Consider the following 26,987-nt stretch of genomic DNA (forward strand, 5'->3'; position numbering starts at 1 on the left):
GAGCTTCTTTTTTTTTTTTACAGAGAAATCCACGTATTTCCTGTTTCTAATTGTAAATGTCAGCCAGTCCAGTAGATGGCGCCCTAACCTTACCTGTTCAACCACACCCCTCCAGAAGTAAAGAGCTGTAGAACTTGCTAGATCAATGCTTGAGACATGTGTCATACCACCATGAAAATTTGGTTTAATACTTGCAGCCCTCAGACAGCAGAGCGAGGTACTTGTTTGTTTGTTTATATGTGTTAGTAAATGTGGTGAATTTTAATTTATTTACCATTTATGTTAGTATATTTGATCTTATTGATAAATATTCATGTTTTCTGTTTTTCTTTTCCGTGTACTTTTCACGGTGCTGTTTGATGTTGCTGAAATCAGTCAAATATTCGCACCAGTCGAAGCTCTCTCTCTAAACGAGTTGCTGCTCTGGTTACATTTACTTGCAGTTTCATGTTTTGGCCAGAAGGTGGCAGCAGACTCCAGGGTAATAACACGGACACAGCAGCAGCTCGTGATAGGATTTCTACATGAACAAGAAGTACAGAGAACACGAGTAAAGAGGTGCATTGTGTAGCTTTTCTGTTGGAGGCTCTGTCACCTGCATGTTTCTATGGAGATGTCATTGCTCTGCCTGGAAAGTTCCACAGTATGACATTAAAACAGCTCTACTATACATTTTTTAAATTACAGTTGCTTGGTCAAAAGTGTATTTGATTACAGGTGGTTTTGTATTCCTGTTGTAAGAGAATTTAAGACATTTATCATCCACGTACACTTCTCAGACGCTGTTTACACTGAAATTAATCTGTGTATCATCGTATCAGAAACGATCTGCGTCCACACACATTGTTTCTGTGTCCGCAATCCTTCCCTATCCACACAGCTTTGAGCATAGTTGTTTACGTTTTACAGAAATGAAACTTAAAACCGCATGGCTAATTTGCATAAACTGAGCGCTCAAAACAGCTCGCTTTTGTGTCTCTGATGCGGTTCAGCTTCTGTCGGACTAAAGGACACGACTCAGTGGAATATGAGTGTTGTTCCTGTGACAGAGGGGTGTTCTGCTGATGGTGAGTCTGTTCTGTGTTTCTGTCACGTTGGAGATGGTTCACGTGAAACTTTTCAGAGATTAAACGTCTGCAGGTCGTACACACAGACCGTATATATGACTGGACATATTCTAGCCTCTTAGTGTTTTGGCGGTGAATTACTTCACAGCACAAAGACCTACATCAGCGCAGTGTTGGGGAGTAACGGATTACATGTAACTGGGATTACGTAATCAGAGTACAATTTATGAGTAACTGTATTCAGTTACAGTTACTGTTTCAGTGAGTGGTAATTGGATTACAGTTACTTTGTTGAAATAAATGGATTACACAGCGGTATTTTCCTGTTTTCACATTTTGGGCTAAACCAGGACTAAACCAGGATAAACCAGGACTAAAACCAGGACTAAAACCAGGACTAAAACCAGGACTAAACCAGGACTAAACCAGGACTACACCAGGACTAAACCAGGACTAAACCAGGACTAAAACCAGGAATAAACCAGGACTAAACCAGGTCTAAAAGCAGGACTAAACCTGGTCTAGACAATATGACACCTAACAGTAGGTGGACATAATTTAAGGCAGCAGTGATTTCATATAGAAATCACTTCTCTATCAATAATATTTTTAAAATGCTTAAGTAAAGACAGGGCTTTTTATTTTATTTTCGCAGACAAAACAAATATCTCATGTTAAGATTTCCTGGTCTTTACTTCTCTATAGTAAACAGTTGTCTGTTCATGGAGACTTGGGCTCAACAGACAATTTGAAGAGAACAAACAAGAATTTTCAGGATGTGGTTGTTACATTCATGTTGTTTTCAAAAGCATAACAATATCAAGAAATACAAAGTATTCGATTACATTACTCACTTTAAGTAATTTAATGGATTACTTTACAACCTACATTTTGGGATATGTAATCTGTAATCTGTAGGGGAATACATTTTAAAAGTAACCTTCCCAACACTGCATCAGCGTGTCAGTGTTTTCAGGCGTCCACACAGTGCCGGATCAGATCTGTACTCAGATGAATTCGTGGGAGTTGGTGGCACCAGATCGTTCCGTCTCTGGAGCCATTTTCAGTCAGATAAGTGTGGACGAACACTGCATCCACAATGAAAATGACTTGAATATGAACTAGTGTGGACAGGGCCTCTGTTTAACATTGACATACAAAAGTTTTACTGTATATTTACACCATGATCTTCCCTTGGCATGCCATTATCTAAATTGTGTCATATTGCTGTTTAACTGGAGCCTTCTAGTCTCACCACACTTGCTTTATAAACCTCCTCCTTTTTGGAAGCAGAGTCAAGGGGCTTGAACACTATGTTCACTTTTGAAATCAAACTATGTGGACTTTTCATGTCTCCCCAGGCCTGTATTATTGATCGTAAATAAACTTCTCCTGCTGAAGACGGTCTCCAGCCTTTTACTTCCATCATTTCTTGAACAAGCTGGAAACTTCAACAACACATGTGGTCATGAGCTTAATGACTGAAAGGACACGACTGCAGATAGAAACAATCAAAATGAGTTTCCTCCACGTCGAGAGGAGCAGCTGAGGTGGTTCGGGCATCTGTTCCCGATGCCTCCTGGACGCCATAATCAGGAGGTGTTCCTGGCATGTCCCACCAGGAGGAGGCCCTGGGGAAGACCCTGGACACGCTGGAGGGACTATGTCTCTGGACTGACCTGGGAACGCTTCGGGGTCCCTTCAGAGGAGCTGGAGGAAGTGCCTGGGGTGAGGGAAATCTGGGAGTCCCGTCTTAGACTGATGCCCCAATGACTTGGCCCCGGATAAGCGGAAGAAAATGGATAGTTGTGGTTTTATAGCTCCAAAATACCTAGAAAAACAACATTCTGACTTTGAGTGGGGTCGCCTCTCCACAGATCTGACCTGTAGCTTAGTCTGGTTTGGTCTTCGTGAAGGTAGAAATGTTTAATGTCAGATCTGTGGAGAGGCGACCCCGCTCACAGTGAGAATTTCAGGGTTTTTTTTAGGTATTTTTGAGCTCTAAAGCCACCTGTAACTGAATAAATATAAGGCAGAGCTATTGATAGATGACTGAATGAATGACATCTCCATGGCAACAAGCAGGTGACGAACCAAGAACCGAAAAGTTACACAGTGCACCTTTAACAAACCCTATACAAAATAATGACGTCAAGTGAAAGGAACAACAGTGAATCATGAGACTGTAGGGGATGACTGTAGCTCACACATAAATCTGCGTGTTGGGCGCCGTTCGCTGCGCTGAATTATAATCTCCATTTTGTTTCGTCATGTCCCATTAGAAGAGCCGGGATCAGACAGGCCCTGGGTGAGTTGGGATGAGGCTAAATGAGGAGGGGCTGGGGACAAGGCTTAGGCAAATACGAGGAACAATAAGGCCGATCTCTCCACAGCCGCGAGGAGGATAACAGTGAGTATCTGCGGTAGAACTCGTTTTAAACCAGTTTTAAACCCTCGTTAGACACAGATTAGTTATCGATAAAGGTTTATGTTACACAGAATGGACTCTTGTTTCCTGCGTTGTTTATTTTCTGGTGGAGATGTTGTTGCTTTGTCTGGAATGTTCTTCATGGAGACCAAACCAGACCAAGTTACAGGTCAGAATTTTAGTTTTTCTGGGTATTTCTGAGCTTTAAAACCACCTGTAACTTAAAAAAATGTAAGGTAGAACTCTTTAATGTCATACTGTGGAACATTCCAGCTGTATTTTACAACCCGTGTATCATTCGTTCATTCGTTTTTCAATACAAAACCAACTATTTTCTTTATTATTTATTACCATAACCATTATTTTCCAAAATGAAAAAACAGATAATGATTCGTTTTTCAGTTTTCGATTTTGTGTTTAAATGAATAAACGTGACTTCCGTGACTGCGATGCAGGACTGAACCAGGACCGGGACTGAATCAGGACTAAACCAGAACTAAACCAAGACGAAACCAGGACGAAACCGTTTTCAGTCCTGGTCTGGTCCCAGTCTCAGTCCTGGTCCCAGTCCCGGTCTGGTACCGGTCTCAGTCCCAGTCTCAGTCCTGGTCCTGTTCCCAGTTTCAATCCTGGTCTGAGTTCTGGTCTGATCCCAGTCTCAGTCCCGGTCTCAGTCCCAGTCCTGGTCTCAGTCATGGTCTCAGTCCCAGTTCTGGTCTCAGTCTCAGTCTCAGTTCTGATCCTGTTATCGGTGTCAATCCTGGTCTGAGTTCTGGTCTGATCCCGGTCTCAGTCTTGGTCCTGTTCTCAGTCTCATGCCTGGTCTCAGTTCTGGTCTGATCCTGGTCTCAGTCCCGGTCTCAGTCCCAGTCCTGATCTAAGTCCTGGTCTCAGTCCCGGTGTGGTCCGGTCTCAGTCCCAGTCTCAGTTCTGGTCCTGTTCCTAGTCTCAATCCTGGTCTCAGTCCCAGTTTCAGTCCCGATTCTGATCTCAGTCCTGGTCTGGTCCCGGACCTGGTTCAGTCCTGTTTCAGTCCGGCATCGCAGCTGAAGTCACGGAAACTGGAAACAGCCGTTATCCATTTTTTCCATTCTTCATTTAAACACAAAATCAAAAACTGAAAAAATGAATCATTATCTGTTTTTTTATTTTGGTTTTAGAGACAAATAATGAAGAAAACAGTTGTTTTATCATTTTCTTATTTTTGGTTTTATTTTGAAAAAGGATTGAACGAATGATACACATATTTTTTACCTTTAGTTCAGTAGAGATCAGCAATTCAAAAGCTGAAATTATCCAAATGATTCTAGTGAAGATGTATGGAGTTTAAAAACACAATGGAGCACTTCCTGTATTACCACATGACATCACAAGGTGGAACACGGTATTTTCTGTTTGAGAGAAGAACTCAGCTTAAATACGCAGGGTTTGTGTGTTAAACGTGTGAATGAAACAAAACACAACTCCAGGAAACAACATTTTAACACAGATCAGAAAATAACCTAATACGGGCCCTTTAAGTGATCAATATTTCTATCAAAAACGTAGTCAATTCCTGAATTAGACGCTTGTAAAATCTGGAAACGAGTAAATCTCATATATAGACAAGTTCAGCAGCGTCGAGATCAATCGAACAACGGAAACTTTTCTTTCAACAAAATAACCCCCCAGGAAGTGACAGTAGAAACCACAGACTTACTTCCTCAAAGATGCTCTTTATTCACACGGTTTAGACTGATGAGACATTAGGGCTGTTGCTATATCCATGTACTGTTAAAAATGAAATTATTATATCTTTTGAATGAGAAAAAGTGCTCTAAACCACTTTTTTTCTGGGGACCCATATTTTAAAAGTCGCAAACCTTCACAACTCAAGTCAACAGACATTATTCGTAAATCACAAAATAAAGGTGGATTAAACCATTACTAGTTAATAAATGTACCATATTTTTCAGACTATAAGTTGCACTTTATTTCATGGTCTGGATGTTTCCTGCACTTATACTCTGGTGCGACTTATATATTAAAGTTTTCACACTGAAGCTTCGAGTGGCTCTAGTCTTGTGTGTCAGTATCTGCTGCTCCTGTTCCTCCTGTACCAGTGCAGTTGTCGACTGGACAAAAGTTAGTTTGGTTGAAGACGTTTCGCAGCTCATCCAAGCTGCTTCTTCAGAACTGAAGAAGAAGAACTAACTTTTGTCCAGTTGACAAACTGAATTTTCTCCTCACCATCAATCAATCAATCAAACTTTATTTGTATAGCACTTTTCATACATTTGAAATGTAGCACAAAGTGCTTCACATGCAACAGAAAAATTACAATACAATAATTAAAATCAAGAGCAACCCCCCCCCCCCCCCCCCCCCATCCCATTGTTTTCAACCATATATACAACAATTTAAACAAAAACATAAAAACAAAAACATAAAACTCCTAAAGGTTATCATAAAAATCAAAATGGAGAGCTAAAATCAAATGGAGACAAAGTAAAACAGTAATGATAATTTAATTTTGAATAAATAAATATATAATAATAATAATAATAATAATAATTTAAGTTAAAACAGATAAAAGTTTCAATTAAAAGCTAAATTAAAAAGATACGTTTTGAGTTTACTTTTAAAAATATGAACACTCACAGCGGACCTCAGATCCTCAGGTCGACACCATGGATTCTACCTGGACGACTGAGGGATTCTTCACACTCCTTTACCACTGTCACTTGGCTCTACTGTGCATGCTGCTGTCCTGCTGCAAGTAGCAAAATATGCAGTCGAAAATGGTAATTGAGCAGCAGAAAGAAAGTTTGGAGTGAGCGAGAAACTTGTGAGGGACTGGGGGAAAGCGGGGATGGAAAACACAGCTTCACGGCAACCGGAAGAGTGCACCATGCAACTTTCCTGAAGTCACTGGATGGACTGACAAAGTCTGGACTTCAGTGACTGTGAAAACCATCCTGTCAAGATTCAGAAAGTCCAGAATAATTCTAACTGGAACTGATGCTGAGTCTGACGACAGCGACACAGAAGAGGAAGCGGCGCTCTGTTTACCTCCGGAGGTCGTGGAGTTGCTCAGAAGTGACACCGAGGATGAAGAATTGAATGGATTTAGTGATTTGGAGTGAGATGGAGAGTTTGTTAAACTTGTTCTGTTGTTTATGTTATAGTTTATCTGAAGAACTGTTCATATGTGACGTTAACAGTCTGTTGTTCTCTGTTTTATTGTTATTACTGGAACTTACCTTTGATGAAATGTCGGTTCCTGGTCTCTGATTTTTTAAAATAAATTTCCCCAAGAAGTATGACTTATATATGCTTGTTTCTTCTTTATTACGCATTTTTTGGCTTTACTCCGGAGCCACTTATAGTCCGAAAAATACAGTACTCACTTTTCAAAGCGTGTGGTTTTGGCTGGTCAGGTAACCAAAATATATTGTTTCAGGTTACATCACTTGAAGTCAGTGTTGTAATTGTCATGACCCGGTTCCAATCTTTCTACGTCTTATTTGCTGAACTGTAGGTGAGTCCGGACTATAACCAGACATATATAACACTAGAGTCCTCCTCTGGCTTCTGCTGCTGTGTCTTTGCGAAACCGAGAGTGGAAGTTAACCAACTGCTGCCTCATTAATCAAAAGGGTGCAGTGGAAACCAGAGGGGAGCTGTCCTACATCTCCTCTGAACACGCGACTTAAAATAACTGGGACCATCATAAATAACGCGCTGAAAATCTCTTAAATAAGGCTGCGGCATTACTCAACACTTGGGCCAAAATACAGAAGACGGCGGATGAAAAAGGCGATTGTTTAAATGAGTCTGGAGGATACGTGTTTGCTTTAATTGTGCTTAAGTAAAGGTCCTATATTACCTCCTCAAAAACAGACCTGGAGTTAAGTTTTGTTTCACCTTCAAGCGAACAGTTCCTCTTACCTTTAGTTCAATAGAGATGAGCAATTCCAGGGCTGAAATTGTGAAAATTCTAGTGAGTTTAAAAACACAGTGGAGCACTTCCTGTATTACCACATGACATCACAAGGTGGAGCAGAGAGATTTCAGTTTGAGAGAAGAACTTAAGTCTAAATATGCAGGTTTGTGTATTAAACATGTGAGAATGAAACTCAGCAGCTACTACTACTACTACTACTACTACTGGTATTACTACTACAGCTGATACTACTACTACTGCTGCTACTACTACTGCTACTACTACTGCTACTACTACTGCTGGTGCTATTACTACTACAACTATTGCTACTGCTGATACTACTACTACTACTACTACTACTACTACTACTACTACTACAGCTGATACTACTACTACTACTACTGCTACTACTGCTGGTGCTATTACTACTACAACTATTGCTACTGCTGATACTACTACTACTACTACTACTACTATGAGTACGTCCACGACTACTACTGCTGCTGCTACTGCTACTGGAGTGGTTACTACTACTACTGGTATTACTACTACAGCTGATACTACTACTACTACTACTACTACTACTGCTGCTAGTACTACTACTACTACTACTACTGCTCCTATTGCTGCTGCTACTACTACTGCTGGTGCTATTACTACTACAACTATTGCTACTGCTGATACTACTACTACTACTGCTGCTGCTACTGCTGCTACTGCTACTACTACTAAAGCTGATACTACTACCACTACTACTACTGCTGCTTCTACAGCTGATACTACTGCTGATACTACTACAGCTGCTACAACTACTGCTACTGCTACTACTACTACTACTACTGTTACTGGTGCTGTTACTACTACTGCTGCTGCTGCTGCTACTACAATTACTACTACTACTACTACAACTATTGCTGCTGCTGCTGTTACACACTTCTGTAACTGAACATGTTTAGGTCTGATGTTGAATTGGTCGTCTGGACTTTCTGTCAGTGTCCTTTTGCAAATGTCAAGTAGCGTTTCCCTGGAGTTAGAATAATGTGTCTAGACTCATTGTGACTAATCATTGATAATGTGTAGTTACATAATGGGCCATGTGTCTTACAAAACCAGGGCCTTCACTCCGCCAAACACAGACTTTTACAATTTTAAACGAAAAATAGATAGAAATAACAGAAATACAGCTTTATGATAAACTACTACTGCTACTGCGAACTAAAACTTGGAGATTTGAAAATGTCCTTTGCATTTGTGAAAATGTAACTTTAGTGGTGCACTGGGTATATAATGTATGTTTTTCACGGCATTTAAATTAATTTTTTTTATAGATATATATACATATATAATATACATATAATATACATATATAATATAGACCCTTTATAGGGTCTATATTAAAAAGGTGTTCCACAAGGGTCTATACTAGGACTACTAAAGTTTATGGTAGAATCTGTAAAAATGAATGTTTTGAATAAAACCCCATGGCTGATTTTTTAAATTTATTTTTTATTTTTTATTAAGCATAGTATAGGCCTTTTATAGAAGTATTTTAAAAAGGCAGTCCACTAGGCCCACTAAAGTTGATGGTAGAATCTGTAAAAGTGAATGTATTAAATAAAAACTCCAGTGCTGAAATTGCATTTTTTGTTTAGCATAATAATAAAGTATTTCAAAATTAGTTCCACAGGGGTCAATACTAGGCCCACTAAAGTTGGTACATATAAAGATGGCAGAATCTGAAAAACGAATGTAATGAATAAAAACTCCAGAGCCCCTAACCAGTGCTGAAATAGTATTTTTATTAAATACTTTCAAGATCCAAGTTTTTCGAAGAATAACAAAGCTATGATGAAGACCAACTAACACTCAGACAAACACTTGATAGTCGTCAATTCATGGTTCTTGTATTTCATTGTACATTATGATCATGCAAAAAAACTCCAGCGTCCAAGTGAAGGTAGCTGAAGGGGAGGAGGAGGAAAGCGCAGCCCAATATATTATCATTACAACGCAGGGAAAAATGCGAACATCGAGGGCCTCAAACCAAGCTTTTACGGCTCCTTTTGTATTTCCATTATATATTTTTTTGTAATTTTTGCTATTTTTTTTTTTCAATATTTTCATATCACATTCTGGATGGAGGCAATAATTTTTTCAGTGATGCAAACAGAATATAACACTAGCTCCGTCCATATCCGGTAGAAATGCTTAACTCAAACATGCATATAACTAGGTTCACCCACCCGCCAACAGTGCAAGTCAGTTTTAAATGTTTTTCACCCCCCTCTATCTCAAATGGAACAGGCACAATACCACCATCGGGTAGATTACATTATAAATAATTGTAGCCCTGATCAATAATAATATATCTCAAATTTATGTTCCCTTTTTTAATAATGAAAGTGAGGGAGAGTGCAGAACTCCAGCTTGGCAGAAAAAGCTACAAAGACGAGGACGAAAAGAAATTAAAAAACATGAAATCAACATCTTAAGAGCTAGAAGGGGGGTACGATGGTTGAATGGAGACAGTTACAGTGCACAGAAGGGTGGATATGTTACGAAAAGCCAAGAACACCATTATATTGTAGCCAAAAGTGTGCCAAATGTGCATATACGATATGAAACATCACAGCATCGTGGAGAGAGTAAGGACACTATGGAGAAAGAGTGGTTTGTCAGGGCTCAACTTCTGATCATTTAAAACAGTCAAAACAGTCTGGGATTCTCAACTGGTGGGACTGGGATACAAAATATATGGAATTTTCAGAGGGAAAACTGGATTTAAGTTAGAATTAGGGCAGTACTCGGGTATAGCAAAATGAACAAATTATCTTATGAACTACACATTTTTCTTGTAACTAAGTAGAAGTTTTAGTAGTACAGAAGGGTTTTTATTCAAGTTACTAAGTCAAATATTAAGATATCACAATAATATTATCAAAATTTTAACATAGATAGCAAATACTGCAGGCATTTTCTGATAGTGTGTGGTCATAGTTTGAATTCTCCAGTGTTCCATTTGTCTTAACTTGAAAAAATTGACTAAATTACCTCGTTCATATAGGAAAATTGGGAACAAAATGAAAAAATTACAAAAAAAAGCTAATTTTGGATCACAGAAGCCACGAGTTGAGAATCACTGCCTACACCATTCCATAAAGGGATTCTATTTGCATTTTTGTAATTATAAATTATATTTTTGTTCGAGAAATTTGGTCACTTCTTGCACGCGTAAGAAATTTTTTGTTACATTTTTTTCGCCCTTTTTCTTGTCATTGTCCAACAAAACTCGATTTAAATGCTCAAATTGTAAAATTTGCAAAAATATTTTCAAATATTAAAACGGTAAACCTCTTTTGTAGCAGCGATTATTTAAGAAATTGTCTTTCGGCCCTAGTTTGTCTATCAAATCAATGCATCTTATGGTACATTGAAACTCATCCCAACACTAAGTAAAGTCAAAGTGCCCAAAGCCTCAAATATAACTCCTTATTGTGTTGTTTTCTTAAAGCAGTTTCGTAAAATCGCCCCAGCCCTTGATTTTTATAGTAAATAGATCTCATTTTTACTTTCTCACTTTTTCCATCAAAGTGGAAAGTGACCAATATTTTTAAACCGAATCGCCGAAATTTGTTCTTGTTAAGGTAGTGGGGTGGTTCCCATAGCCCAAAATGCACAGGATGGATGTCTCTTTAAGATACATGTACATATATTACAGTTTTCTACATATATCTATACATACACTGTATTTACACAGTGGGGTATTAACAAACCAGGCCCTTAAAGAGAAAGCAGAGAAAAGCATCATGGGTAAAAACCTGGAGGTGGGAGGGGGGAATGGTGGTGTTTGTGAATGGGAGGAGAGGACATGCAAAACGCAGACGTAGCTCTCTCCTCTGCACTGCATAAAGACATAAAACACACACTGTAGCTTCTTTTTTTTGAAACTTGCACATTATAAATTCCCTCTTTTTTTAAACGGGAGCCGCGAATATATATATAATATCAGTCAAAAATAATAATAAAATAAAAAGACAAAAATAGGCTCCGTTTATTCACAGGAACGCAGAGGGAACAGACGCTAAAAACACAACACGAAAAAAAAAAAAATTAAAAATAAAGTTAAAATTCCCGCCCCGACTTTGACGACAAAACAGCTCGTCCTTCAATAAACAAGCACTCGAGCAACAGCAATCGAACGAACACAGAAAAGCCTATAGTTCTACACTTTGGTGCGTTGATATCAAGTTTCTGTCATGAATTGTTACTTGATTTGACTTCCCTCTAAGTTTTTATTGGGAAAAACGTCTCCCTATAGCTTAACTTTACGTCCATGTAAAAAAAAAAAAAAAAAAAAAAGGAAAAAAGCACAATACCTTTCTAACTTCCCTAAAATGTCAAAACGTGTCCAAAATCTCGTGTTGCCTCTGCTAACTGCACATAACTTGTTCATCTCCTCCCTTTTTAAGTAGATATAGAATATAAATGCTCACTTTTTGGTGGTGTATCGTACATCTAGTCATAATTTACACAGTATAGTCAATAACTCATTTACTGTCACAAGTTCAACTGTTTTAAATCCTCGCCCCCATCTTCCCCCATCTCGCGTAGGGCGGAAAAAAGATGGCTGCCGGGGGGGTGGGGCAGAGGGAGGGGCAAAGGGACACCTCCTCCAATCAGGCGCCAGACGCATGCATCATCATCATCATCATCAACCCAATGGGGGCGGAGCCTTGTGTTCAGCCCGCCTCAGCAGGTCAAAGGAGGGACAGGATTGGTTGGTTTTGTCACGGACGGGGACGGCGGGAGCCAATCCCGTTGCAGAGGACGTGAACCTCCGAAACACGCTGAAAAAAACTGCCCCCCAAAAACACACACTCCAGACAGGAGACTGGAGGCTCAGACCACTGCAGACACAAGAGAGAAGAGAGAGAAACGTCAAGGGGAGATTTCAGCTCCTTTAAGAAACATACAAGTAATTTTAAATAAACATGACCAATCCGTGTATCATTTGTTCATTTGTTTTTTCAAAATAAAACCGAAAATAAGAACACGAAAAAAACTACCATTTTCTTCATTATTTGTCTCCAAAACCAAAATGAAAAAATGGATAATGATTTGTTTTCATTTTTCGATTTTGTGTTTAAATGAATAATGGAAAAAATGGAAAAAACGGAAAACTAAAACGGGACTAAACCAGGTCTAAACCAGGTCTAAATCAGGACTAAATCAGGACTAAACCAGTAGTGAGTTTCAGGACGGGACAGAGATGAGCCCACGTAGACTGCTGGGTGATCAGGACTGAGAACAGGACCGAGACTAGGACCGAGACCGGTTTAGTCCTGTTTTAGTCTTGGGATCAGTCCGGGTTCAGTCCGTATGCGGTGCAAAAGTCCAGCAAGTCACGTAAACGGTAAATGGACGTTATTGATTTTTTCCATTATTCATTTAAACAAAAAATTGAAAACTTTTTCATTTTGATTTTGGAGACAAATAATGAAGTTGTTTTTTCATTTTCTTACTTCTGGTTTTATATTGAAAAATGAATTAACAAATGATACACGGATTATGAGCCATCTATGTCCCCAGAGACGAGGTAGACATGTTCAAATGCAATATTGCTTTATTAGTACGGACTGCAATTTATCCTTAATTATATAAACATTGTTCTTTATGTTATAATTTGGTTCTCTTGATGATTGTCCAATCACAAAGCAGAATCAGTGCTAGTGCAGCCTCTGCAGCTCACTGAGGGAATTCTGGAGGTTCTGAGCTTTCACACAAGGCCTATCCATAAACTGGAGATGAGAAAAACTTGTACACTATCAGTCAAAAGGCTCAACATGCTTTTTTTAATTTCCTATTTATTTCGATGATTATTTACATTTTAAATTCTCACTGAAGACTTCAAAACTATGAATGGTCACATATGGGATGTAGCAAACAAAAATGTAACCCAAAATGACTCAAAAACTGTTTTAGATTTTAAAATATATGCACCCTTTGCTTTGATCACTGCTTTGCACTTTTGACATTTCTCCTCCCTGACAAGTCACAGCTGTGAAGTGGAAACCATTTCATGTGAATTCATCAAGAAGATGTTTGAGAGAAGGCCAAGGGTTTGCAGCGCTGTCGATAAAGCAAAGTGTGGATACTTTGAGCACTGCATATAAAATATAAAAGATATTAACTCGAGTTGTTTAACATTTTTCTTTGCTGTATAATTCCATATCTCTCCCATCAAACATGTGATGTATTTGTGTAAATAAAATGTAGAAAGTCAACATAGAAAAAAGAAAACATTGACTGAGAGGCTGTGTCCAAACTTTTGACTGGTAGTGTTTTGTCCTCTGTATGAAGGATGAGGCACTGGCAGCTCAGGTTGAGTTGTGACTGCAGTGTCTTTTAAACTTTTAAATGTGCGGAACTTTTCTGGTACAGGACTTGTCAAATCCTTGTCTCTATGGAGATGTTACTGCTTTGTCTGGAATATGCCCACTATGACATTAAACCTTTCTATCTTCATAGAGCACAAACCAGACCAAGTTACAGGTCAGATCCTTGGAGAGGCGACCCCACTCACAGTCAGAATACCTGTTTCTCTAGATATTTTCTATTTTGGAGATATGAAACCATCTGTCAGACGTGGGACCAAGTCGTTGTTTTGCAAGTCTCAAGTAAGTCTCAAGTCTTTGACCTCAAGTCTGAGTCAAGTCCCAAGTCAAATAAAGGCAAGTCCAAGTCGAGTCTCGAGTCACTGGTCCATAAGTCCAAGTCAAGTCAAAGTCGTCTGCTTTGAGCTTCAAGTCATTTCAAGTCTTTAAACCAAAAAAGTACCAAATATTTAAACTAAATATTACTTAAAAAATCATGGTATATTTATATATGAGTATTTATATAAGAGTTTTAGAAATGGACATTTTTCCTTTTTAAATGTCTTGACAAAATCTTAGGGTGAATCATTATGGGTAGAATAAAAAGAATTCAGATTTAAAAGTGATTAAAAACAGTTATTTTGTCGTGTAGTCTGCATTGAAATGGAAGGATCATGTTCTATGTAGTTCCCTCTGTTTTACTGCATTGTACTGTGTATTACTGTAGTACATTTGATGATACCACATCACAGTACTTCAGTTACATCCAAAGTAACCAAACAGAAGTGGGAGGGACATGTTCCAGTTTGTTCCTTTAAAATTAAGTTCCGTATTTGTCAACAGTAAAGAGAAAGTATTTTCTAAAAACCTATATTTTTTTAAGAGAAGCATCAAGTCTTCTCAAGTCACAGGCCTCAAAGTCCAAGTCAAGTCCCAAATCTTAGTCCATTTTATCAAGTCAAGTCTCAAGTCCTAAAAATAGTGACTCAAGTCTGACTCGAGTCCAAGTCACGACTTCTGCCACCTGTAATTGAATAAATGTAAGGTAGAGCTGTTTAATGTCACACTGAGGAACATTCCAGGCAGAGCAATGACATCTCCGTAGAAACAAGCAGGTAACGGACCCCCGACCAAAAAGTTACATCATACACCTTTAAATAATAATAAAATCTCGGTGTATGTTAGTGCCGTCCTCGCTCCTCGTACCTGATCACTGTAGTGGTGCAGCCGGCGCTCCTGAGCAGTGGAAGTGAACGTTGAGCCACTTCCCGTCGCGGCGGTGCCAGACGCGGGTCTCCTCCGACTGGCTGGAGCGAGGCCGTCCGGTGGAGTCCACAAACTGCGTGAGGCGGATGTAGGCGATGCACGCGGCGTCCTCCCCGATCAGATGGACGTGAGGGTTCAGCAGAGTGGTGTGGACCGGCTTACTGTTCTTACTCAGCACTAAAAGGGACAGAGAGAGTCAAAGTCGTTTTTACACAGATTCATGGGGATGTTTGGATGTTTGCAGCTCAACAAAAAAGACCAGAGTAACTAACCAGAACTGCCACTCTCTACTGAACTAAAGATAAAAGGAGCTGTTCACTTGAAAACTACCTCTTCTTAATATCACAAGCTGGAACAGAGCATTTTGAGGCTTGAAATAATAATAAAAAAAGTTCCTCAAACATACGTGAATGAAACAAAATACAACTTTTGGCCTGTTTTTGATGAGGTAACAACTTTATAACATGACTCAGCCTTCGTTCAGACTGCAGGGCTTAAAGGTTGTATAGAGGATTTTTTTAAGGGAAGAGAAATACAGCGACAGTCCTTGTGCACATTCAGAATTACTGTTGAAGTTTCCTGTCTAGAAGTAATTCAGCGACCGACGCGTCAGTTTTTAGACCCTTCGTCTGCTTCGGTCGCGCCATCGCTGGACGAGATCTCCAAGAATCACCTCAGTTTGGTTTTGCTCCTTTTCTCCTTCTCTTCTTCTTTCAACGACCTCAAAAACTGACTTTCTTTTGCAGCGAACCAGTCGTGGATTCTCGTCCACCGTCGCGACAAACTTTGTGCGAAATGCGAGGAAGCAACAGTTCGAAAAAGCCTCTAAGAACCGCTGCGTAAACCACGTAATCCCTGCGCTCCGACGAGTCAGTTATACTAGGGAGTTTGATTGACAACCCAACAGCCAATAGAAAATGAGGGAGCCTCGTTTTCTATTGGCTGATGTTTATCTGGCCTCAACACGTCCACAGTTGATAGATTTTCGTTCTTTTTTTTTTGGTCATCATAATTACAAAGCTGCTGCAGCTCTGTAATGGTATTTTAATCTTTCACTGACAGTTTGAAACAAAAAAAAAATCCTCCATACAACCTTTAAGTCTCAATTCGGATTTTCTTGTGAAATCCGACTTTTTTGCGAGGTCGTTCACATTTCCAATTAAACGCGACTTGTGTGTGATCTCCAGTGTGAACTTTAAACGCCCCAATAGTGTCCCACATGAGCATTGGAGGACACGACGACGTCACAATCAGCAAGCGAGCTCAGTGTTTACGGAGGCAGTAGCTCAGTTGGTAGAGTGTTCGCCCACTGATCTGAAGGTTGGAGGTTCGATTCCAGCTCTTGATATAAACATCGCAGATTGAGCAATCAGATAAACTGACCCACAGGTTGGCTGGTGTGATTCCAGCTCCCACAGATGAAGGCTGTTGTTGTGTCCTTGAACAAGACACTTAACCCACCTTGCCCACAATGTCTGTGTACACTGGTGTATGAATGTGCGTGTGAATGGGTGAGTGGTTCCTTGTTGTAAAGCGCTTTAAGAGCCTTGAAGGTGGAAAAGCGCTATAGAAAAATGTGACCATTTACGGAAATCGCCTCAACGCTGGGCTTGTCTCCCAAAATACGGTCCAGTTCTTCGTAAAATGGACAGGTTACACGTCCACGGTCGCATTGTTTGAGTATTTGAGTCTTTTGGCGCACATGCTCTCTATTTTTTGTTGACATTGGAGCCAGGACCGTCTGTAGTCGCGCTCTTCTTTGGCTATCTTAAAAAAAACAAACAAACAAAAAAACGCCGGGTTTCTATAAGACCCCTCCAGTTCGTCCTGAATACAGCGAAATCTCCCCCAAATCTCCTCCAAATATTAATTAACTCGCTAAACTCCCTTTCCCTCCATTGACGAGACTCCGAGCCTGACGTGTAGGTGGGATGAATGCGACCTGTCCGTTCAGACTGAAGTCGCATGTCAAAAGATCGGATATGTATCGGTTTTAGGAGCACATACAGACGTGGTACCGCTCTGGCAATGAAAGAAAAATCAACAATCGTCACTGAAATAACTTGAAACCGATAAAAGCAATAATTAATAAAAACTTACTGAAAACTGTCTAACGGACGTACGAACGCTTTTCACCTGTGGTTAAACAGAATATAATGAAACTGGCTTGGACAAAACTGATGGTACCGTTAACTTAATATTTTGTTACACACCCTTTTGAGGCAATTTAACATGTCCAAATTGTCCAAGTATTTACAATCTTTTCAAGGGGTACCGTCATTTTTGTCCAGGCCAGTTTCTTTAATTAGTTTTTTTTTTAAATAATTCTGTTGAACTACAAATCAAAAGCAGTGTCTGATTTTCATTGGTTATTTTTCTGGAAATTTTTATTTATTATTGCTTTTCTTAATTTGAAGTTATGTCAGTGACCATTGTTGATTTTTCCTTCATTACCAGAGCGGTACCAACAATTTTGACCACATCTGTATCCAAGTGGCCTGGGTCACATTTGAAAAAAATCGGATCTGTGTCATTCAGACTCATTAAAAGATCAGATACAGGAGCATAAGGGTGAAAACATCAGATTTGGGTCAGTTCAGGCTGCAGTCTGAACATACCCTATAACAAGCTCACAAAAGAGTCAATTTTGCGTAATATAGGACTTTAAAACGACCAAACCACCATCATATATCATAGTTTTCAGAGACACTCACAGTTCTCAAAGTAAAACTTGTGGAAGTCCATGCCCTCCACCAGGTTCCCCAGGGCCTCGGGTTCGAAGGAGGTGAGTCCGGGATCACAAATCCTCCTGAGGCGACAGAGGAGGAGAGTTAACAAAGCTCCTAAAGGCTACAAGGTAAGAACCAGCTAAAAGTGATCCAAGAAGTTAATAGTAAAACTGTGAATCTTGAGACGTTTCCCCACCCACTCGTCCTGTTCAGTCTAACTTTTCTAGTCAGCCTTTCACTCTTCTCCAAGGAAATGTTACTGCTTTGTTTGTTTATTCGGTTAGTTCAGATTTATTTGAAAAGGCGACAAAATACAGTTAAATATAAAGTTTTAATGCCATATTGTGGAACATTACAGGCAAAGCAGTAATGTCATCAAATGCTTGTTTTCTTGGAGATGTTATTGCTTTGTCTAGAATGTTCCACAGTAGAGATTAAACCATTCTATCTCACTGGAGACAACTGTAGGCTACATTATGGATCGGATCTGTGGAGTGGCGACCCTATTCACAGACAGAACTACTGTATTTTTGAACAACCGTAATGAATAAATGCTAGATAAATGTGTTTCATGTCATACCGTGGAACATCCCAAGGCAAAGCAATAATATCTCCATGGAGACTGACAGGTGACGGACCTTCCACCAGAAAAGTTGCGCAATGCACCTTTAAGTTCTGTGTACTGTGTTTTTTCGGACTATAAGTCACACTTCTTTCATGGTTTGGGTGTTGTTACCTGCGACTTATGTATTAAAATTTTCACACTGACAGCCACAAGAGGGCGCTTTAGTCTTGTGTGTGAGTATCTGCTGCTCCTGTTCCTCCTGTACCACTGTCACTTGGCTCTACTGCGCATGTCTCCTGCAGAAAGAGCCTCTGTCCTGTCTGTATCATGTCAGTCGATCGCACCATTACTTCTGTACCACTGAAAATTTAACATTTAAACAAACTTATGAAGACGACTGAGAAGACTGAACACAAATTCCCCAAAAAGAAAGTCATATTTTGCAGATTACAAGCTGCAAGTAGCGAAATCTGCAGCTGAAAATGGTAATCGAGAAGCAGAAAGAAAGTTTGGAGTGAGCTAGAGACTTGTGAGACCGGGAGGATGCAACATGAAACTTTCCTGAAGTCACTGGATGGATGGACAAAGCCTGGACTTCAGTGACTCAGAAACCATCCTGTCGGGATTCAGAAAGGCCCAAATAATTCAAACTGGAACTGATGCTGAGTCTGACGGTCACGGAGTTGCTCAGAAGTGACACCGAGAATGAAGACTTCAATTAGTGATTTGGAGTGAGATGGAGAGTTTGTTAAACTTGTTCTGTTCTGTTGTTTATGCTATAATTATCCAAAGAACTGTTCATATGTGACGTTAACAGTCTGTTGTTCTCTCTTCTATTGTTATTACCAGAACTTAACTTTCAAAAATGTCACTTCCTGGTCTTAGATTTTTAAAATAAATTTCCCCCCAAAAGTGCAACTTATATGTTTTTTCTTCTTCATTACTAATTTTTTGACTGGTGCGACTTATAGTCCGAAAAATACGTATATTTTTTATATATATATTTATTTATTATAATATTAGACCTCACGTTTTCATGTCTTTATTGACCGTTCCCCCGTCTAGCTCCTTTAATGCGACATGTTTTACTCACGTGTAAGCTTCAAAGTCTCCGTTGTTGATAGCCTCGATCAGTTGTTCAGTTATTTTGATGATTTCCTGTTTACGGGCTGCAAACAAAGACAAACACACAAACAAAGCCTGGGTTAGGGTTTAGTTAAGTCAGACTTGTATGTTTCCCTCACTGGCAGCATTCAAGCTTCATAATGAAATCTTATGAAGCAAGCTCACACAAAGGGCACATTTATTTAGTATTTTTTGGTTAGTTTTAAGAACAGGTCTCAGATGCAATTCATATTATTGTGAACCACTATATCACAAACAATTATGACACTTTTCCCCACCCACTCTTCCTATGGGTCAGCCTGAGTCATGATCTGAGTGATTGACAGGTAGATTCAACCAATCACAGCGAAGTGTGAACTCTCAGAAGCAGCAGAAGTCTTTAGTTATCGCTTAAGCCAACATAAAGCTATAATATTGAAAATTGTAAAATTGCCATAAAATATAAATAAATAAAAAATAAATACTAATAAAAAAATAAAATGAATTTAGACTTTTTATTTATCCTCTTTTTTTTTGTTAAAGGTACAGTGTGTAACTTCCTGGAGGGAGTGTCTCACTGGCGTAATTCCATAGAAATAGTTAAAGTTTGGAACATTCTCCATGGAAGTCGAAGCGTTTTATGCCATATTGTGGAAAATTACATCCAAAGGAACAGCAATTCCATGGAAACAAGCAGGAAGAGACCCAGACTAAATAAGAGTCAGGTTTGTGGAGATGCAAGCCCAGTCAGAGTAAGAATAGATGTTTTTCAGTGCAATAAACACAAACAAAATCATGCTGTTATTTTAGTTTTTGGGCTAAAATGTTATTTAAGTCAGTCTAACATTCCTGACTCTCGATAAAACTGTCCAAAAACCCAATAAAAATATACAATACCCCTGTTTTTATCACTTAAACCTGTGAAAAATAAAACGTTCATTATAATTTAGACTAACACTGCAGTGATTTGTCTCCTCTCCTCCCTTCAGTCGGAGTCTTTCCCAGTCTAGTTTTTGTCTTGCCTAAAGTGTGTGCTGTCACTCCACTCTCCCGATTACAGTTTAGACTCATCACTGTCTCTGTCAGTCTGTCGGCTCCTGCTGCCAACTCACCCCGAAGAAACACCACAACAACAAGAGCAGAGAAACAAGCTGTCCACGCACTGCTCACTTTTTACGCTCGGATTCAGGCTCTGAATCAGGCTCTGAATCAGGCCCAGAATCAGGCTCGAAATCAAGCTCAGAATCAGGCTCGGAATCAAGCTTAGGCTCAGAATCAGGCCCAGAATCAGAACCAAAATCAGGTTCAAAATCAAGCTTTGAATCAGGCTCAGAATCAGACTCTGAATCAGGCTCAGAATCAGACCCAAAATCAGGCTCAGGATCTAGTGACAAGGCTCAGAATCAGACTTGGAATGAGGCTTGGATTCAGGCTTAGGCTCAGAATCAGGCCGAAAATCAGGCTCAGAATTGGGCCCAGAATCAGGCTCAAAATCATTCTCAGAATCAAGCTCATGCTCAGAATCAAGACCAGAATCAGGCCCAAAATAAAGCTCAGACTCAGAACTGGGCCCAGAAGTAGGCCCAGAATCAGGCCCAAAATCCGGTTCAGAATCTGGCTCAGAATCTAGTGACAAATGATGATTTAGTTGGGGTTTTCTGAGAGATAAAATGACTACAGAAGCTTCAAGACCACGATGAGCAGATGCAAAAATAGACTGAACTATTAAAGCTGCAGTACCAGACTTCTTTTTCTCCTGGAAAAGTTTTTCCCTATAAATGTATTAGGAAAGCTTTACTTTGCACTTGGACAGCCTCTGCAGAGCAAATGGTGAATTCTGGAGGTTCTGAGCCTGGCCTGTTCATAGACTGAGAATGAAAAAAACTTCTACATGTCGTCTACCTGCAGGTTTAGGCTCTGGCAACACAGGTTCAGCTGTAATATTTTATAAAAGCAGCACTTTATGAGAAAATCAGACTGCTGTGCTGTCTGCATCTGAGAATGAAATGTTTGATCAATCACAAACTCTAAACACAGCCTAATATGTTCCTGTATATAACGCTTTGGGATGAGAGTAAATTGACTGAGCCTTGGTGGTTCACCCTGTTCCACTTCCCCATCTGAAATAGCTCTTCTGCTGTATTACATTATATTGAACTTCATCATTTTTGTTTGGGAACAGCTCCACAAACTTGAAAACATAAGATTAATCTGGCAAGTCCCTTCAACTGACAACAATCACGTCATTTGCGTTGAATAATGGCACCACTTTTTGAAGCTACTGTGAACAAATTATTGCACTTTTTCACACTGTTTATGTTGAACTTCAAGTCAGATTTTGAACACGACCTATATACAGACCATCTCAAAACATTAGAATATCATGAAAAAGTGTAATATTTTCGTCACTTATTTCAGAAAGTCAAACCCATGTATTATATCGACCAGGGGTGATGAAAGTGGAGCTAATTTGGCCCGCAAGGGAGCTCTAAGATTTTAAGAAGAATGTTTTTTTCAATTTTCATATGCAACTTTGTATTGAAAAGGCCAGTCCTGTCAATTTCTTAGTATAAAAAGTCTATGTAATCATGCATTTCTTTGCAGAATAACACTTTTATGTGCAAACTGTCATCAGGTTTGGCCCTTGACCCACATATCTGTATTCATTTTGGTTAAGGAAAAAAATGTGGGCACCCTGATATAGACTCATGGGCCGCAGAGTGAAGCTTGAAAGCTGACGGTGGGTTTGACTTTTTGAAAAAAGTGACAAAAACTATTGAACTTTTTCATGACATTATAATTTTTTTAGATGGTACTTAAAAGGTACAATATGTAACTTTACGACTTCTTGTTTTTTGGAAATGTCATTGCTTTCTTTGGAATGTTCCACCGTGTGACATTAAAGGTTGTATGGAGGATTTTTTTTTGTTTCAAACAGTCAGTGAAAGATTAAAATACCATTACAGAGACGCAGCAGCTTTGTAATTATGATGACCAAAAAAAAAAAAGAACAAAAATCTATCAACTGTGGACGTGTTGAGGCCAGATAAACATCAGCCAATAGAAAATGAGGCTCCCTCAGTTTCTATTGGCTGTTAGGTTGTCAATCAAACTCCCTAGTATAACTGACTCATTGGAGCGCGGGGATTACGTGGTTTACGCAGCGGTTCTTAGAGGCTTTTTCGAACTGTCCCTTCCTCGCATTTCGCGCAAAGTTTGTCGCGACGGCGGACGAGAATCCACGACTGGTTCGCCGCAAAAGAAAGTCCGTTTTTGAGGTCGCTGAAAGAAGAAGCGAAGAGGAAAAGGAGCAAAGCCAAACTGAGGTGATTCTTGGAGATCTCGTTCAGCGATGGCGCGACTGAAACAGACGAAGGGTCTAAAAACTGACGCGTCGGTCGCTGAATTACTTCTAGACAGGTCACTTCAACAGTAATTCTGAATGCGCACAAGGACTGTCGCTGTATTTCTCTTCCCTTAAAAAAATCCTCTATACAACCTTTAAACAGCTCTACCTTAAATGTATTCAATTACAGGTGGATTTATAGGCCAAAAATACCTAGAAAAACAACATTCTGACTGTAAGCGGGGTCGCCTCTCCACAGATCTGACCTGTAACTTGGTCTGGTTTGGTCTCCATGAAGATAGAAATACTGTGAGACATTCCAGACAAAGCAATAACATCTTCATGGAGAAAAACCGGTAGCGGACACTCCACCAGAAAAGTTACACAATGCAACTTTTAAACTTTAGTAACTATCAGTGAGAAATTCTCTAGGTTCGAGAGTTGAGAGTTAATGACAGATGCAGAATGCCAACAGTGCGGTGTTATTCGTGCATGTAGTTAGAGCTATGGCACACAGGGGGCGACACAGCGGGGGTGGGTTGGGTCCAGATGAGCTCTTACTCGGCTTAGTGTTGCATTTAGCAGCGGCAGCAGTTGCGTTGCCCCCTAGTGGAGCGGTGTTGGACATGGGCGACTGCGCGTGCTCCGAGTCTGGGCACGAACTGTTGCCCGTGCTGTTCCATGCCATGCGCTTTACATCATGCGGTGGCACTGAAAACACAACTCAATGGTCAAACAACACAGAGCGGAGGGCAAAAAGACAGGAACACAATGTGCGTCACGTCACACATGCAAACGCAAAAGAGAAGGGCTGTGGCAGGAGGGAGTTTCACACCTGAGTTTACACTATACACCTGAATCTGATGCCTAAATACACTATGTAACATTTCTGGTGTGGGTTCTGTTACCATCTTGTCTCCATGGAAATGTTATTTGTTTTGCCTGAAATGTTCAACAGTGTGTAATAAGGCTGTGCAATTAATTGAATTTTGATCGCAATTTCTATGAGTGTCAAACAATAAAAACTCATATAATCGAATTGAAACAATAAAAGCTTAAGAAAGTTTATTTTGGGATATTTTTAATATAAATAAGTATATATATTTCATTTTTTAAATATAGAGATTGTAGAACAGCTGGATATGTAGTTTATATTGGATACATTAATTTTTTTCTATGACTTATTTCATGTTCAAAGTATATTTTATTTATGTTTTATACATCGCAAAACTGCTCTAAGGTTCATATTTGTAGCCTATATTTATTTTCGATTTGAAAGTTTTATGTAAAATATCAATAACCAAGTGTTTTGTTTTGGGGTTTTTTTGAGAGAAAGAGAGAATTGCTGAATAAATGTGTGCGTAAAAGCATAACTACAAAATAATCGTTTGAATAATCATGATTTCAATATTGACCAAAATAATCGTGATAATGATTTTTTCCATAATCAAGCAGCCCTAGTGTGTCATTAAATTTATCTAGCTTGTATTTATTCAATAGCTGGTGTTTTTATTGCTTAAAGCCTTAAAAAAAGCATTTTGATTTTAAGATCTTGACTGTGGGAAATTCTCGCAAGCAATAACTTCTCCATGGAAACAAACAGGTGATGGACCCTCCACTAGAAAAGTTACGCATTTGCACCTTTAAAATAAAAATAAAAAATATATATTGTGATAATTTCATCTGCTTTCAAGGTACACAATGTAATTTTTGTGGTGGAGGGTCGTCACTTTCTTGTCTCCAGGGAGATGTTCTTACTTTGACTCGAATGTTTCACGGTATGGCATTAAACTCATCTATTTCCATGAAGATAAGGAGCCAATAAAAACACTGTATTTGAATAAATGCAAAATAAATAACTTTAATAGTAGTGTGAAATCATTTCAGTGGTGAGTTTTGATGATAGTTTTGCCATTAATTAGGATTTATAAGAGTAAAAAAGATATTTACAAACTAATCAATACTAAAATTGGTATAAATATTGGAAAAAACAAACTTATATAAGCAACTTTGGGACTTTCCTGAATAGTTACGGAATAATTTTGATGTATGGCCGAACTAGTATGAGACCTGGTAACGTTTTTGTGTTGAAAATTAAAGGCTACTGTCTAAAAATTTCACCAATTTCTTTTACATAGCGCTAAATTTGAGTTTGAAATATGCCCAAACAGACAAATCTAAACAAAAACTATTAAGCAGGTGTGAAAATTACCCTTCCAAAACCTGACGTTAGTAAAAAAAAAAACAAAAAAAAACATGACAAACTAAAATGCAGATGAACAGAGCACAGCAACAGAACCAGGACCAGTGCAGCTCTGATCCACAAACGTTAGAACTGTTAATACTGCATTAGCATTAGCGTTAGCATTAGCATTAGCGTTAGCATTAGCGCGCTAACCAGCTAACAAGCGCTAACAAGGACGGAAGCCGAAAGGGGTCACAACAAACGTAAACACCGCAACAAATACAAATGCAACAACACAACAAAAAGCCACAACAAACCAAAAAAAGCCACAACGGAAATAACCGCGGGACTCTATTTTAAAGCAAACGCCACAACACAAATGCAAATGCCGCAACACATTAAAAAGCCAAAACGGAAGTGACCGCGGGACTCTACTTTCCGACGGATCGATCAAGCGCCAAGTGAAGAAGAAAAACTACAACGTGAAAAATAAAGGAACGAAGAAGTTGGAAACGCAAGTAAATGTAATTTATTGTTTTATCATTATTCGTTTCACGTTGTAGTTCTTCTTCTTCACGTCCCGCGGTCACTTCCGTTTGGCTTTTTGATGTGTTGTGGCTTTTTAATGTGTTGTGGCTTTTGCGTTTGTGTTGTGGCGTTTGTATTTGTTGTGGCGTTTGCATTAAAATAGAGTCCCGCGGTCATTTCCGTTGTGGCTTTTTGTCGTGTTGTCGCATTTGTATTGGTTGCGGCGTTTGCGTTTGTTGTGACCCCTCTCGGCTTCCGTAAACAACAGCCCAGCAAAACAAACGAAGCCATTGCTCATATGCAGATCTACAAGCATGTTCAAAGAAGGTGCACCATGTAACTTTTCTGATTACATGAAGACTTGGTTGGTATATCCTCCCCCCAGAAAAGTTACATATTGTACCGTTAATCTGTATAAACGTAGCCACAACGATGCTAAGTGTATGAGCCTTATATTTCAAAACAAAACTGAACGCTACAGCTAATATTCCCTTTATATATCTATAGCAGGAGTAGCACTGTAGCTGCTGTTGCAATTTTGATGAAAAGTCGTATATATAAGACATAATAATAAAAGCAACGTCACCATTATTGGAAAATAACTGAAATCATGAATACATAGAAAAGTTACTGTCAAAAGCTAACCCTGTAGAAGAAAATATGTATTCATAATAGGGATGTAACAATAACTGAAATATCGTGATACTGTATCGTCAAAACTCTCTCAATATGTCAAATCTTAAGTCTCTTTGCTTAAATTAGTTTTTATGGTGCAGCTTGAGCTAAAAGAAATAGAGGGAACTACATAGACCATGATCCTTTGCTCTGTTTCAGTCCAATTTACAAGACGAAATAACATTTTAAGCACTTTTAAATCTTATCTCTTTAGTTTATGACAGTAAATTTCGTACCGTGAGATGCATATCGTGAAAATATCGTACAGAGAAATTTGGATATTGTTACATCCCTTATTTATAATGAAAACTTTTGTCATTCTTGTTTTAAAAACGCTCGATTTGACAAGTGGCTGCTACTTTTTTTGGGGGACAAAACAAACTCCCATATAGTTCATAACAGAATTTCTTTTGTTGCTTTTTAAACTGTTCTTTTCTTTTTTTTAAGGTGCACTGTGTAAGTTTTTCTTTTTTGGGGTCCGTCACCTGTTTGTTTCTATGCATATGTCATTGCTCTGCCTGGAATGTTGCACAGTAGGACATTAAACAGCTCTACTTTACATTTTACAGCTCAAAAATACCTGGGAAATGGTATTCTGACTGTGAGCGGGGTCGCCTCACCACAGATCTGACCTATAACTTGGTCTGGTTTCCGTGAAGATAGAAAGTTTTCATATTTAACATACACTGACTGAGAAGGTGTAGGCTGAAGCTTGAGCTTATTATGTCTTTACCCTTTATTCTTCGGTCAGAGTGGCGTCTTGACACCAGTTCATATTCATAAATACAGCAAGAG

At 39.1% G+C, this 26,987-nt stretch overlaps 1 protein-coding gene across 24 annotated transcripts in view; it reads right to left on the reverse strand.

Annotated features, from left to right (window-relative positions):
• Positions 1-9,199: 9,199 nt before the first annotated feature.
• Positions 9,200-26,987, reverse strand: part of LOC110159519 (calcium/calmodulin-dependent protein kinase type II subunit gamma) — a 207,204-nt gene continuing 189,416 nt past the window's right edge. For 12 of the 24 annotated variants that reach the window (XM_055150335.1, XM_055150332.1, XM_055150328.1 and 9 more), the window contains 5 exons: positions 23,366-23,515; positions 19,448-19,523; positions 17,775-17,869; positions 15,001-15,237; positions 9,200-12,327 (listed from right to left, as the gene is read on the reverse strand). In XM_055150335.1, the coding sequence (XP_055006310.1) occupies positions 15,005-15,237; positions 17,775-17,869; positions 19,448-19,523; positions 23,366-23,515 (554 nt within the window). In that variant the 3' untranslated portion in view covers positions 9,200-12,327; positions 15,001-15,004. The remainder of the gene's footprint in view (positions 12,328-15,000; positions 15,238-17,774; positions 17,870-19,447; positions 19,524-23,365; positions 23,516-26,987) is intronic. The other 12 variants (XM_055150345.1, XM_055150342.1, XM_055150344.1 and 9 more) reach the window with 1 other exon arrangement.

This window comes from Boleophthalmus pectinirostris, unplaced genomic scaffold (genome assembly GCF_026225935.1).
Source record: "Boleophthalmus pectinirostris isolate CB_2022bp ecotype Guang Dong unplaced genomic scaffold, ASM2622593v1 HiC_scaffold_14, whole genome shotgun sequence".
NCBI lineage: Eukaryota > Metazoa > Chordata > Actinopteri > Gobiiformes > Gobiidae > Boleophthalmus > Boleophthalmus pectinirostris.